This window comes from Bufo bufo, chromosome 8 (genome assembly GCF_905171765.1).
Source record: "Bufo bufo chromosome 8, aBufBuf1.1, whole genome shotgun sequence".
NCBI lineage: Eukaryota > Metazoa > Chordata > Amphibia > Anura > Bufonidae > Bufo > Bufo bufo.
Window position 1 is genome coordinate 57,999,464 of NC_053396.1, and position 14,278 is coordinate 58,013,741.

General features: G+C 47.1%; 1 protein-coding gene across 1 annotated transcript in view; it reads left to right on the forward strand.

The window, feature by feature from the left end:
* KLF8 (Kruppel like factor 8) overlaps window positions 1-14,278 on the forward strand; it is a 293,082-nt gene that overhangs the window by 84,747 nt on the left and 194,057 nt on the right. The window contains exon 2 of the mRNA XM_040404895.1: window positions 3,951-4,461. Coding sequence (XP_040260829.1) covers window positions 3,951-4,461 — 511 coding nt within the window. The remainder of the gene's footprint in view (window positions 1-3,950; window positions 4,462-14,278) is intronic.

Consider the following 14,278-nt stretch of genomic DNA (forward strand, 5'->3'; position numbering starts at 1 on the left):
CCTCTCCCCCTATTACTCCTCTGCCTCTCCCCTCTGCCAATCCCTTCACTGGCTCCCCATTGCCCAGCGAATTCACTTCAAAGTACTAACAAATACATACAAGGCCGTCCATAACCTGTCCCCTCCCTACATCTCTGAGCTACTTTCCCGATACATCCCCACACGCACTCTTCGATCCTCACAAGACCTCCTTCTCTCCTCTCCTCTTATTGCCTCTTCCCACAATCGACTCCAAGATTTCTCCCATGCATCCCCCATACTCTGGAACTCGCTACCCCAACATATCAGACTCTCACCTACATTGGAATCCTTCAAAAGAAACCTGAAAACCCACCTCTTCAGACAAGCCTACAACCAGTGACCCCGCTGCCTCTATACCGCCATGACCAACTTAACTCGCACCTACTGTGTCCTTCACCCATACCATGTAGATTGTAAGCCCTCACGGGCAGGGCCCTCTCTCCTTCTGTACCAGTTTGTAACTTGTCTTGTTTATGATTAGTGCAATTGTCTGTATTATGTATGTGCACCGCTCATCATATGTACAGCGCTATGGAATGAATGGCGCTTTAATAATAAATAATAATAATAATCCACACTGCTGGTGCTCCTAAAAGTGCATTTTTTTTTTTAGGCTCATGAACAATAATCAACACATGTGCACGTCGTATGGGTTTGCATTCTGACCCTGTCAATGCAAAATTTTGGGCCACTTGGTCCCCCAAGCCACATTTTTAAATTTTTAACTGTGTTTAAACATCATTTGCCCCCCAATGTTTGGAAGCTTTAGAATATGAAAGCAGCCGCTTCCCCTGCTTCTCCTATAGCTACGCCCCTGGTCCAGATCAATACGGGTCCGAACCGAACTCTTTCAAAAATTTGACGAACTTGAATTTTTTTTTAAATTAAATAAATATAAGTTTATATATATATAATTTATATATATATATATATATATTATAGATATACAAATACATTGTATAAAAGCACCCTATTCTTGTAGGATGGGTTCGAAAGAGTGAAACAAGGTGTGTGAGCAGCATTTTAAAAAAAAGGCAACCCCACCCTGGGTGTGTCTAGTATCAGCTGTCCCAAGATCTCTGAAGTTGAAGAGTCACTGCACAGAATAAACAGACGTGCTTTTCAGAAAGTAACAATTGCCTTTTGTTTTCCTCTTCTGTATTTCACCTAAATTTTACTTTCTGCTTACAAATAATGAAATATACATGAACACCGTTTTACTGCACTTACAGTATATCAAATATGCACATAGTCCTGGTGCTTGTAATGCCTCATTCACACATCAGTATTTTGGTCAGTGATTTTGAGCAAAAACCAGGTGTGGCTCTAAACACAAAACAGGTACACCTTAGGCTACTTTCACACTTGCGTTCGGTGCGGATCCGTCTGGTATCTGCACAGACGGATCCGCAGCGATAATGCAAACGCTTGCATCCGTTCAGAACGGATCCGTCTGCATAACAGCTTTTTCACATTGTGAAAACTCAGATCCGACAGTATATTCTAACACAGAGGCGTTCCCATGGTGAAGGGGATGCTTCAAGTTAGAATATACTAAGAACTGTGTACATAACTGCCCCCTGCTGCCTGGCAGCACCCGATCTCTTACAGGGGGCTGTGATCCACACAATTAACCCCTCAGGTGCCTGTAAGAGATCAGGTGCTGCCAGGCAGCAGGGGGCCAGACCCCCCTCCCTCCCCAGTTTTAAATTCATTGGTGGCCAGTGCGGCCCCCCTCCCTCCCAAGTATTAAATTCATTGATGGCCAGTGCGGCCCCCCCTCCCTCCCCAGTATTAAATTCATTGGTGGCCAGTGCGGCCCCCCCTCCCTCCCCAGTATTAAATTCATTGGTGGCCAGTGCGGCTCCCCCTCCCTCCCCAGTTTTAAATTCATTGGTGCCAGTGCGGCCCCCCTCCCTCCCAAGTATTAAATTCATTAATGGCCAGTGCGGCCCCCCCTCCCTCCCTCCCCAGTATTAAATTCATTGGTGGCCAGTGCGGCCCCCCCTCCCTCCCTCCCCAGTATTAAATTCATTGGTGGCCAGTGCGGCCCCCCCTCCCTCCCCAGTATTAAATTCATTGGTGGCCAGTGCGGCCCCCCCTCCCTCCCCAGTATTAAATTCATTGGTGGCCAGTGCGGCCCCCCCTTTCCCTAATTAAAATCACCCCCCCCATCATTGGTGGCAGCGGAGAGTTCCGATCGGAGTTCCAGTTTAATCGCTGGGGCTCTGATCGGTTACCATGGCAGCCAGGACGCTACTGCAGTCCTGGCTGCCATGGTTACTTAGCAATTTTAGAAGCATTATACTTACCCGCGCTGTCTGTGGCCGGCAGGTCGCTCCTCTTACTGGTAAGTGAAAGGTCTGTGCGGCGCATTGCTTATGGCACAGACCTGTCACTTACCAGTAGGAGGAGCGCCCGGCCGGCCACAGACAGCGCAGGTAAGTATAATGCTTCTAAAATTGCTAAGTAACCATGTCAGCCAGGACTGCAGTAGCGTCCTGGCTGCCATGGTAACCGATCGGAGCCCCAGCGATTAAACTGGGACTCCGAACGGAACTCTCCGCTGCCACCAATGATGGGGGGGGATTTTAATTAGGGGGGGGAGAGGGGAGACCGCACTGGCCACCAATGAATTTAATACTGGGGAGGGAGGGATGGGGGGCCGCACTGGCCACCAATGAATTTAATACTGGCGAGGGAGGGAGGGGGGGCCGCACTGGCCACCAATGAATTTAATACTGGGGAGGGAGGGGGGTCTGACCCCTGCTGCCTGGCAGCACCTGATCTCTTACAGGGGGCTAGGATACGCACAATTAACCCCTCAGGTGCGGCACCTGAGGGGTTAATTGTGCGGATCACAGGCCCCTGTAAGAGATCGGGTGCTGCCAGGCAGCAGGGGGCAGTTATGTACACAGTTCTTAGTATATTCTAACTTGAAGCGTCCCCATCACTATAGGAACGCCTCTGTGTTAGAATATACTGTCGGATCTGAGTTTTCACGATCGAACTCAAATCCGATGGTATATTCTAACATAGAGGCGTTTCCATGGTGATGGGGACGCTTCAAGTTAAAATACCATCGGATTGGAGAAAACTCCGATCCGATGGTATATTAATAGGGACTCCTGACTTTACATTGAAAGTCAATAGGGGACGGATCCGTTTGCAATTGCACCATATTGTGTCAACGTCAAACGGATCCGTCCCCATTGACTTGCATTGTAAGTCAGGACAGATCCGTTTGGCTCCGCACGGCCAGGCGGACACCAAAACGCTGCAAGCTGCGTTTTGGTGTCCGCTTCCAGAGCGGAATGGAGGTGGAACGGAGCCTAACTGATGCATTCTGAACGGATCCTTATCCATTCAGAATGCATTGGGGATGAACGGATCAGTTCGGGGCCGCTTGTGAGAGCCCTCAAACGGATCTCATAAGCGGAACCCAAAACGCAAGTGTGAAAGTAGCCTTATGTCTGTAGAGGCTCCAATCCTAGTTTTGGCTAACAATCACTGATAAAAATCACTGACCAAACACTGACATGTGAACGAGGCTTAACTGTGCATCTTGCCTTCCGTTGCTTTTAGGAGACAGCGGTAGATTGTCCCTTTGCTTGGGTATTCCTTTGTTTGATAATGTCCCAGTCTCTGTGACCATAGGGGCCATATGCAGGTTCACCTTGCACATGGGTAAGATAAATATAAAATATACTGGGGACTCCTCTCCCCAGTGGCTCCACATCCACTAAAAAGTCTACCTCTACATACGATTTGCTCCAGCATATGGTAGTTACGGTACCTCCATAAGAATGTGCCTTTCTGTGTTGATCAGAAATAGAACACTATAGATATGTGTTGGATATATTGTTCTTTGATCATTAATGTATTTAGATTGATTTTTAATAGATTTTCTTTCCAATCTCTATCTTCAGGCCTACAGCTCCTATCTGCATATGCCTTCCCATTGCAAAATTGGCACTGAGACATCAGCTTCTTCTCTTCTAAGTGACTTTAAGATGGAGCCACCTGAGCAACTTCTGGATAGTGACTGCAGTATGCCACAGGCTGAACCAGTTGATCTCTCTGTACATAAGCCAAAAATCACTGTTCTGAGACCTCAGAGTCCTCCTTCTACCACTTTCACATCATCCAGTACAGTTCTTTCAGCACATCCTGTGGTCTCGTTGTCTGGCTTAAGTTCTGCAGTTCCTGCTGTACTTTCTCCTGGTTCAATTTTGGCATCCACACAAGGCAGTGGTGGGCAGCAGATCCTTCATGTCATTCACACTATCCCTTCAGTCAATTTACCCAGTAAAATGGGCAGTTTGCAAACCATTCCTATTGTAGTACAGTCACTGCCTGTTGTATATGCAACGCTGCCCACAGATGGTGTTACTGCAGCTATCACTGTACCACTAATAGGAGCTGATGGGAAATCAACAGGTGAGTTTATTCACACTTAGCATTTTTGCCTTGTTTTTTTCACGCTGTATGTAGGAGGAAAAACCTTAGCGTTAAACACACTAACCCAGAGTTTGTGAGTGTTCTCTGTTAACTTTAAAGGGCATCTGTCAGCAGATTTGTACCTATGAAACTGGCTGACCTGTTGCATGTGCGCTTGGTAGCTGAAAGCATCCGTTTTGATCTCGTGTTCATATGTGCCCACAGTGTTGAAAAATATAATGTTTTAATATATGCAAATAAACCTCTAGGAGCAACGGGGGCATTTCTCTGCTCTCTCTGCAACTGGTGCACCCTCTCCACTTTGATTAACAGTGGGACTTCACAGTAAAATGCACTCTGCATTGAGTTGCTTCTCAGCCCTTCAGCTCTGCTCTGAGTGACAGATGTAGCATCTATTCGGATGCCTACTACAGCTGCTACCTAATGCAAAGAGAGGGGCTGTGAAACCGCTCAGAGCAGAGTGCACTTCAGAGTGAAACACCACCTCCAAATATGTCGGAATAAAAATGAATACGGTAATAAAGTGTACGGCTACACGGCCAGGTTTCTGCATGCAGTTTTGCAAGCTAAAATCAGAAGTGTATCATGAAAGGAGAGAAAGTATAAAGAACAGATACAACTTCTCAGATTTTTTTTCTTACTTTTTTAAATCCACTCCTGGTTTTGGCTTCCGAAACTGCATGCAGGAACCTGACCATGCGGCCATACCCTAATGGTATATTCCTGATAATAAAACCTCCTTAACCTCCCAACAGATTAAAATTGGAAAAAACTGTCCTTAAAATGTCACTTGTTTTTGTAGTAGATTTTGAATTTATGTCTAAGTATTGTTAGCACACAGCTCCGGTAGCTTAAGTGCATTTTAACGCCTTAGTGACATAACCAATTTTATCTTTGAGGGTTGGCCTATCTCGGACATGGTTGGCATATCACTCTGATATGCCTTAATTGTCAGATAGATGTCGGTCCCACCACTAGGATTCGCTCCTATCTCCGGTGTCACTGAAGAGAAGGGAAGCACCTGCCACAGCCTATGAGAGTTCAGGGTGCAGTCAACCAGGGCTGCAGGTCAGAAGAGGCCTGTGGCCTGCATGATAGACAAAAAACAAAGAGAAGAACCACCAAGGGCGCGTCACAGACTCTAGTAATCACTGAATGCAGACAATAAAAATACCAATAGAAATATTGTTGTGGCTATAAAAACTATTTCCAATGAGCAAAAAAAGTTGGTAATTGGTAAAAGAAAATGAATTAAATGAAAATGAATTGACTCACTTCACTGAAGAGACACCCGTTGACTCTGTCTCCCCTGCCAGGATCGCTTGTAGTATATTAGGAATAAACACGGCAGTACCCGAGGGTTACTTCTGATGGTTTCCTTTTATTGTCATTGCAGGTAGGCCCAACGCTTTTCGGGGATTCCTAGATACCCCCTTCTTCAGGAGCAGTCAGAATAAAAAAATACAGCCATAAACAGCAGTATGGATATGTCATCTTTACTAGTAGGATTTGTATACTATATATTATATCTGGTTTGCAGACCGGAAGTGTGTGTTCCACTGTGGGACGAATATTAAAATCATATATTTTTTAATTATAATTGGTGGTACAGTGTCACCAGGTATATATTTTGGGTCCCTGGTGTTTGGGGCAGACATCAGGGGTCTCTGTATAGAAAAAGAAGGCCTGAAATTATTGAATCGAGTGGGACAGGAGAGGACTTCTGGTCCCGCTCGAAGTGGAACGCATCGGTGGAATGCATGCGGCTTCCGGTTGGGCGTGAAGCTCAAAGGTGGAACACATGCGACTTTCGGTTAAGGTGTAAGGTGCATATCTGGAACGCACGTAAATCCTCTTACTATTCCTTGCAGCTTCTATTGGTTCACGTGATGCAGCTTCTAATGAAGAATATAGATATTAGGGCAAAACAATGATTCCCAAGGAAGAAAAAAATGGGGAGAAAAGGTGCCGGGGGGGGGGGATATCGATATATTTAGCAGGTGCATTGGTGTATAAGTATATAATAGCCTACAAGCAGAGCAACGTATTTGTAGACAAAATGATACATGAATAAATAAGTACATAAATAAATATATAAATTAGGGTACTTTCACACTAGCTTTTTTATTTTCCGGCATAGAGTTCCGTCACAGGAACTGTTCAGGTATATCCCCATGCATTCTGAATGGAGAGTAATCCGTTCAGGATGCATTAGGATGTCTTCAGTTCAGTCATTTTGACTGATCAGGCAAAAGAGAAAACCGTAGCATGCTACGGTTTTATCTCCAGCGAAAAAAACTGAAGACTTTTTTTCCATAGGAATGTATTAGTGCCGGATCCGGCATTCAAAATACCGGAATGCCGGATCTGTCCTTTGCGCAAACCGAAAAAAAGGGGAAAAAAGTAAATGCCGGATCCGTTTTGCCGGATGACACCGGAAAGACAGATCCGGCATTTCAATGCTTTTTTTTTTGACTGATCAGGCATTTTTAAGACTGATCCTGATCAGTCTTACTAATGCCATCAGTCTGCATACGCTTTGCCGGATCCGGCAGGCAGTTCCGTTGATGGAACTGCTTGCCGGATCTCTCTGCCGCAAGTGTGGGTAAGCATCAAAAGATGATACATAGGGAAAAATTGGTACATAAAAAAAGATAAAATAATCAATAAAATAATCAAATACTCTTCAGCGTATCAATTGATCCTAAAAGATAAACATTAGTAAATATTCACAGAGTGGTAGAGTAGTAGTTTTCCATTATTGTATTATTTTGTTTCTTTGACAGGAATAAAACAGTGTTGCCGATAGAGGAAATAACCTACATTGTCGTTAAATACCATCAATAAAGAAATCATCCAAGGTACCCATATTTATGGATCCTATATAGGGTGTTTCTGAATGCTGATGTATAGATAATAAAAGGGGCATAAATATGTGATAAAATTGCTGTGTGGAGATGGGGATATGACCCTCCAACTATCAGGTATCCAGATATGAATAAAACTATGAAAAATAAGAACAGCGTAATATATGTAACGATATATCCCTTGGTCCAGTCAGACTGATAACTGAATCTCTTGATAGGATGACTATTTAAGGGTGTAATAGTTTAGTGAGTTAATAATTGGTATATTCAAGGGACTCGTTTAATCCAAACGGGGATAGAGTGTTAAGGCGATAGATCCAATACATTTCTTTCCTACAAAGTAGTTGATACGATTGAGGGGTCCACTCCAATAGAAAAGTGTTGTAAGGGATTGCATCATTCAGGGGGTCATAATCACCAACGTCTTCACGGACACAAGGATTCAGGTCCAAACTTGTGCTTTATTGAGGCACATCAACACAAAACACAGCACTCCAAACAGGACCAAAATAAACACCTGCCTGTCTAGGCACTACCTAAACCAAATAACGTCCCTACGTCACTTGTAGAGCCCTGTTCATGCATCCAAGTAGGTCTGGCTTTGCACAGCCAAACAGTCCACACACAGGGAAGGTACTGTATCAGGCGTCACATAGCCTTGTGGCCTGAGACCAAGACCACACAGAGCCTCCACAGGTCTCTGTATCACAATCCTCTCTTCCCCCAGACTGGCACCCTGGGAGGTGCTTTATCCCAGCCTGATTAGAGCAGGCCTCACCTGGGAATCCCTTCCTGCTAGGGAAAATTCTGCCCCGGACTGGGGGGTGGATTGGGAGGTCCCTCTGCCAAAACCTACCAACCCAATCCAAGTAAAATCCAGCCCTGAATAAATAAAGAAAATAGCTCCAGCAACTATATTTGCTGAAGCCAGCATTATCCTGGATTTCGCCTACCTCAGGCTACTTTCACACTACCGTTCAGAGCGGGTCCGTCTGATGTCTGCTCAGACAGATCCGCTCCTATAATGCAGACGTTTGGATTCAGAACGGATCCGTCTGCATTATAGTTTAAAAAGATTTCTAAGTGTGAAAGTAGCCTGAACGGATCCGTCCAGACTTTACATTGAAAGTCAATGGGGGACGGATCCGTTTGAAGATTGAGCCATATGGTGTCATCTTCAAACGGATCCGTCCCAATTGACTTACATTGTAAGTCTGGACGGATCCGCTTGCCTCCGCACGGCCAGGCGGACACCCGAACGCTGCAAGCAACGTTCGGGTGTCCGCTTGCTGAGCGGAGCGGAGGCTGAACTCTGCCAGACTGATGCATTCTGAGCGGATCCGCGTCCACTCAGAATGCATTAGGGCAGTACGGATGCGTTCGGGGCCGCTTGTGAGCCCCTTCAAACGGAGCTCACAAGCGGAGCCCCGAACGCTAGTGTGAAAGTAGCCTCAGCCAGTTGAGGAGTCTGGGAGAGATATACCCCCCATCTGGGACTTTCCCATGCATTTTATGCTTCACATTACCACAGTGTCACCTTTTGTTTGATATTGGAATGATGATCGTTCATGTTTTCACGCAATGTTTGGATGGTTCTCCCAACATATTGTAGGTCAGATGCTCAGGCGTTTGTTTACTAGATAAGGCACACCATAGGGTGAAAACATATGGGGAATAGTAAAATAATCTCCAAATTGGAGGCTCACCTTGAAGGGTTGTGCAAGCAATAGGCACAACACTGTCGGCGTGTAGGGAATAAAATCAATCCCCAAGAGAGAGGTTGGTATGCAGCCACGTGCCCTCACGGAGAATTAATAAATGGTGAAAGAAGGGGAAGTGGTCCCCGAAACGCATAGTGATTCTGCAATAAACATTTGAAGATTCTTCATCTGCACCTGGTTGGTTCTTTGCACCGAGGGATGATGCTTACTTTCACTAAACATATTGTAGGTGACAGGGACATTGCAGCAGGTAGACTACGTTACTCGTTCCACAATTCATATCCTTTTTGAGATAAAAAGTTTCATCAGAAGAAGGGATGTTAATTTATTTTTTATTGTGTGTGATTATACTGCAAGATTTGCACTTTTTGTTGTTGCATTTATGTGCCACCTCTATTGGCCGGAATATCTATCTTCAAGGAGGAATATTGATCCTCCTTTTTTTTACTTGTTTTTGGGCACGAGGGTGCTAAAATATTTTTTTAGGTCTGTGCTATTCTGTAGGTGATGGGGCATGTGGTAGGTCTTTTCTCAGGATGGGATCCTTCTGAAGTACAACCCAACGTTTAATATTTGTCGAATCATCATATGTTTTGAATTGTATCTGGTTACCATGCTGAATTGGGAATTAATGGGGATCTTTTCTTGGGAATTGGTGCGTTTAGATTTTAGGGCTTCTTTTTGGTTTTCTCTGTCGATTCTTTTAGAGGTTTTTTAGGGTAGCCCTTATCTTCAAAAGATGATATTTATACTGCTTTTTATGGCTGTATTTTTTATTCTGACTGCTCCTAAAGAAGCGGGTATCTAGGAACCCCCGAAACGCGTTGGTCCTACCTGCAATGACAATAGGAAACCACCAGAAGTAACCCTCGGGTACTGCCGTGTTTATTCCTAATATACTACAAGCGATCCTGACGGGGTGGCATAGTTAACGGGTATCTTGAACTTTATCCCTTTGACCTCCTCCTCAGTGAAGTGAGTCAATTAATTTTCATTTAATTCATTAATTTTTTTTACCATTGAAATAACTTTTAATGCTGTTCATTGGAAATAGTTTTTATAGCAACAACAATATTTCTATTGGTATTTTTATTGTCTGCATTCAGTGATTACTAGAGTCTGTGGCGCTCCCTTGGTGGTGGTTCTTTGTTTTTTAGCTACACATTTTATTGAGTAATTGGTCTACTCACTGAGCCACCACTGGCAGCCTTCCTCTCTATTTACTCCCCATATCACCTCTCTCTCCCCCCTTCCCCCCCTCTGGTGCCCTGCCTGTTATTCCGGGATTTTTTTGAGAAAACCTCTCGCTTTTTTATTTTTTTCTGCCTGCATGATGGACTACAGAAATGAAGTGAGAATTTATTTTGTTTAGTTGTTTTCTTTTGTTTGTTTTTTTGCCATAGTCACTGCAGGTGCCTCTATTGGGGTGGGTGTGGGGTTGGCATTATATATAGAGATGGCACTATGGGAAGGGCATTATATGTAGAGATGGCACTATGGGGAGTATTTTATATTCAGACGGCACTACGGGGAGAATTATAACTACTGGAGCCAAAATTAAAATTACTGAGTGGGACTGGGGCCTACATGGGGATGATTACTGAGTGGGGGCATAAAATGAGCCATTATTAGTAAATAGGTGTGTTCTGTGTGTCAAATTATGCAGGAACAAGTTGTGGTCAGTAATCTTAAAGGGGTTGTCTCACTTTAGCAAATAGCATTTATTATGTATTGTGATTATCCATGTTGCTTTATTTGCTGGTAAGATGAATTTTTCCATCACATTATACACTGCTCGTTTCAATGGTTATGACCACCCTGCAATCCATCAGTGGTGGTCATACATACACACTATAGGAAAAAGCGTCGGCCTTTCTGGTGGCCGTGATCTTGGGAGTGCACATAGACTGGTGCTTTTTCCAGGACGTCCTCCATGACAGCACACATGGAGAATGTCGTTATAGACCTCTATAGGGACAGGAAGCACAGAAAAGTTAAAAGCACCTCCTTCCCTTTCAACACTGGTGGTCGTCCTGTCCCTTACAGGTCTGCAGTCAACAGACAGGTCCCCGGTTGATGAAGAGGAGAAGTTATGTTATGGCATATGGAGCCCAGGATAGGAAAACCGGGGTTTATTGCCTCTCCTTCATCTCCTAATCGGAGGGCTCAGCTAGCACCCCTTAAGGTGGCCTTACCAGTACCCTTCGAGGCCGCAGGGTATGGTTGCGGTGTCCGCTTCCTCGCACATTAGAGGCTCTCTGTCAGGAAGCAGGGGGTGTTACCCCTACTCTGGGACCACGGGCACGGCGCAGGGCACGGGTTCCCCTTCAGCTCGGTAGAACATCTGGTGCCCGAGGTGTGGGTGCACGGCGTGTGCGCAGTACACAGGCTGCTCGCACATTTCCGGGTGCATAGAGTTCCTGCATTATCCGGCTGTCAGGTGTGAGCCTTGCTGAGGGAGATTCCCAGTACACACCTTCCACCTTCCTCGCCTGCCATTGGTTCCTGGGGAGGGTGGTTCCTACCTTCCCTGGCTATAAAGACCTGGCCTGAGCTCTGGTTCATTGCTGAGTTATTCCACCTTATGGTGAACACCTAGCCTCCCTGCAGATCCTGCTATTGCCTGTTGTTTCTTTGTATCCTTCCCTGCTACTGACCCCTGGACTGTCTTCCGCCTTGTACCTTTGCTGCCTGCCTCGACCCGGATTGGATATTGACTACCCCTCTTGGATTATCCCTAAACTTGTACCGCGTTCTGGGCTGTCAGCTGCTTACTGCCAGTGGGTTCCGCATCCCACTACTGGCTCCCTGGGAGGTTCTGACAGAATAACTCAGCCTTCACCATGGAACCCGCAAAAGCAGTGGATCCCCTGACGGCCATGGCCCAGCAACTTAACCTCATGACGCAGGCCTTCCAGGAGATGCAAGCGAGTCATGAGCATCTGCTGCGGAGGGTTGCCACACAGGAGCAGCGCATCGCAGAGCGCACCGCGCTACCACCCTCGCCTCCCCCGCCGGCGCGCACCCTGGAAGTGGTCTCTAGCGAGCCGTCAGTCAGCCTCCCTGAGCGGTTTTCAGGAGATCGGAGGAAGTACCGCTCCTTCATCATCTCCTGCGAGCTGTTGTTTTCCCTGAAGCCACGTACATATGCCACGGACTTCGTCAAGGTACGCACGGCAATTTCCTTGCTCTCAGGGCCTCCCCAGACCTGGGCGCACCAACTCCTACTAGCCGATGACCCAGTGCTGGCATCCTGGAAGTCCTTTGCCGCAGCTATGCAAAGACTTTATGATGACCCCCTGCGTTCTTCAACCGCCAGGGGTACCTTGCGCACCCTCCACCAGGGCAGACGTCCAGTGGAGGATTACATCATGGAATTACGTGAGGTAGCCCCGGATACGGGCTTGAACGAGGTGGCCTTGATTGACCAGTTCCGCATCGGTTTGTCCGAGCAGCTCAAGGATGAGCTCGCCCGCATTGGGGTGTCGGGCTCCTTGGGGGGCCTGATGGACTCAGTAACCCACCTGGATCGCCGCTTCCGGGAGAGACGACAGGAGCGACATCAGACCCCGCCTCTAACGGAGCGCCGGTTGGAACCCTTAAGGCTTCCTGTTCCTGTGGCGGCAGACGGTAACCAGGAGGAGCCGATGCAGATCGGGGCTGTTCGGGGTCCCCTGTCCACGATGGAGAGAACCAGGAGAAGAACCTTGCATCTGTGTTTATACTGCGCAAAACCGGGCCATTTCCTGAAGGACTGTCCCATCAAACCTCCCGAAGGTAGGCCGGTGACACCCATGGTATGCATTAACCTACCTATGTATAACAACTCGTCTCATCTCACCATCCCTGTTTCCCTGCAGCTGGACAACAACAATATTGATCTCTCTGCCATCATTGATTCGGGCGCAAGCAGCTGTTTTATGGACAAGGATCTGGCTTCCCAACTAGGCATCCCGTTGCGCCCTAAGAAGAACCCATCCCAGCTTCATCTGGTGGATGGCAGCACCCTAAAGACGGGACCTATCGCCATGGAATCACATCCCTTGTTCCTCCGCATCGGCCTTTACTATTCCGAGAAGATCGTGTGGGACATCGTGCCTTCCCCCTTGTTTCCAGTCATTTTAGGCATCCCCTGGCTTAGGAGACACAACCCCACGATTAACTGGACCTCTGGCTCCATCACCTTCACGCCCCCCTCCGGTTCTCCTATTCATGCGTCTCCGGCTCCTAGCCCTCCTACGGTTCTGGGCACCGTTGAACACAGACTACCCGACAAATATCGGGACTATGCAGACGTTTTTGAAAAAAAAAGAGCAGACGCCTTGCCACCACACAGGCCTTATGATTGCCCCATTGACCTGCTCCCTGGAGCCCCACTGCCGTACGGACGCTTGTACAATCTGTCCGAACCCGAGACCAGGGCCCTGAAGGACTACATAAAGGAGAGCCTAGCGAAGGGGTTCATCCGTCCCTCGACCTCTCCAGTTGGGGCCGGCATCTTCTTTGTGGGGAAAAAAGATGGGGGTCTCCGGCCCTGTGTCGATTACCGGGCCCTGAACGACATCACCAAGAAGAACCGGTACCCACTCCCTCTCATTCCCGACTTGCTGGACAGAGTTAAGGATGCCCGTTTCTTCACCAAGATCGACCTCCGTGGGGCCTACAATCTGATTCGTGTCAGGGAGGGGGATGAGTGGAAGACAGCATTCCGCTCACGGTTTGGGCACTACGAGTATCTTGTCATGCCCTTCGGGCTCTGTAACGCCCCTGCCACTTTTCAGTGCTTCATCAATGACGTCTTCCGTGACCTGTTGGATACCCATGTTGTGGTATATCTGGACGATATCCTTGTCTTCTCCAGATCACTGCCACAACATGAACGGCATGTCAAATCGGTGCTCCAGCGTCTGCGGACCCACAGTCTCTATGGCAAGCTTGAAAAAAGCACCTTCGAAGTCTCGTCCATTGAGTTCCTGGGCTACATCCTATCCTCAGGTCGAGTGGAGATGGACCCCAGGAAGATCCAGGCCGTCCAGAATTGGCCTGTCCCCCGCAATCGGCGGATGGTGCAGCAGTTCATTGGTTTTGCCAATTTTTACCGCCGATTCATTCGGAACTTTTCAGCGATCTGCGCTCCCATCACTGCTCTGACCAGGAGCAACACCCTGTTTGAATGGACCCCGAAGGTCCAACAGGCATTCCAGCACC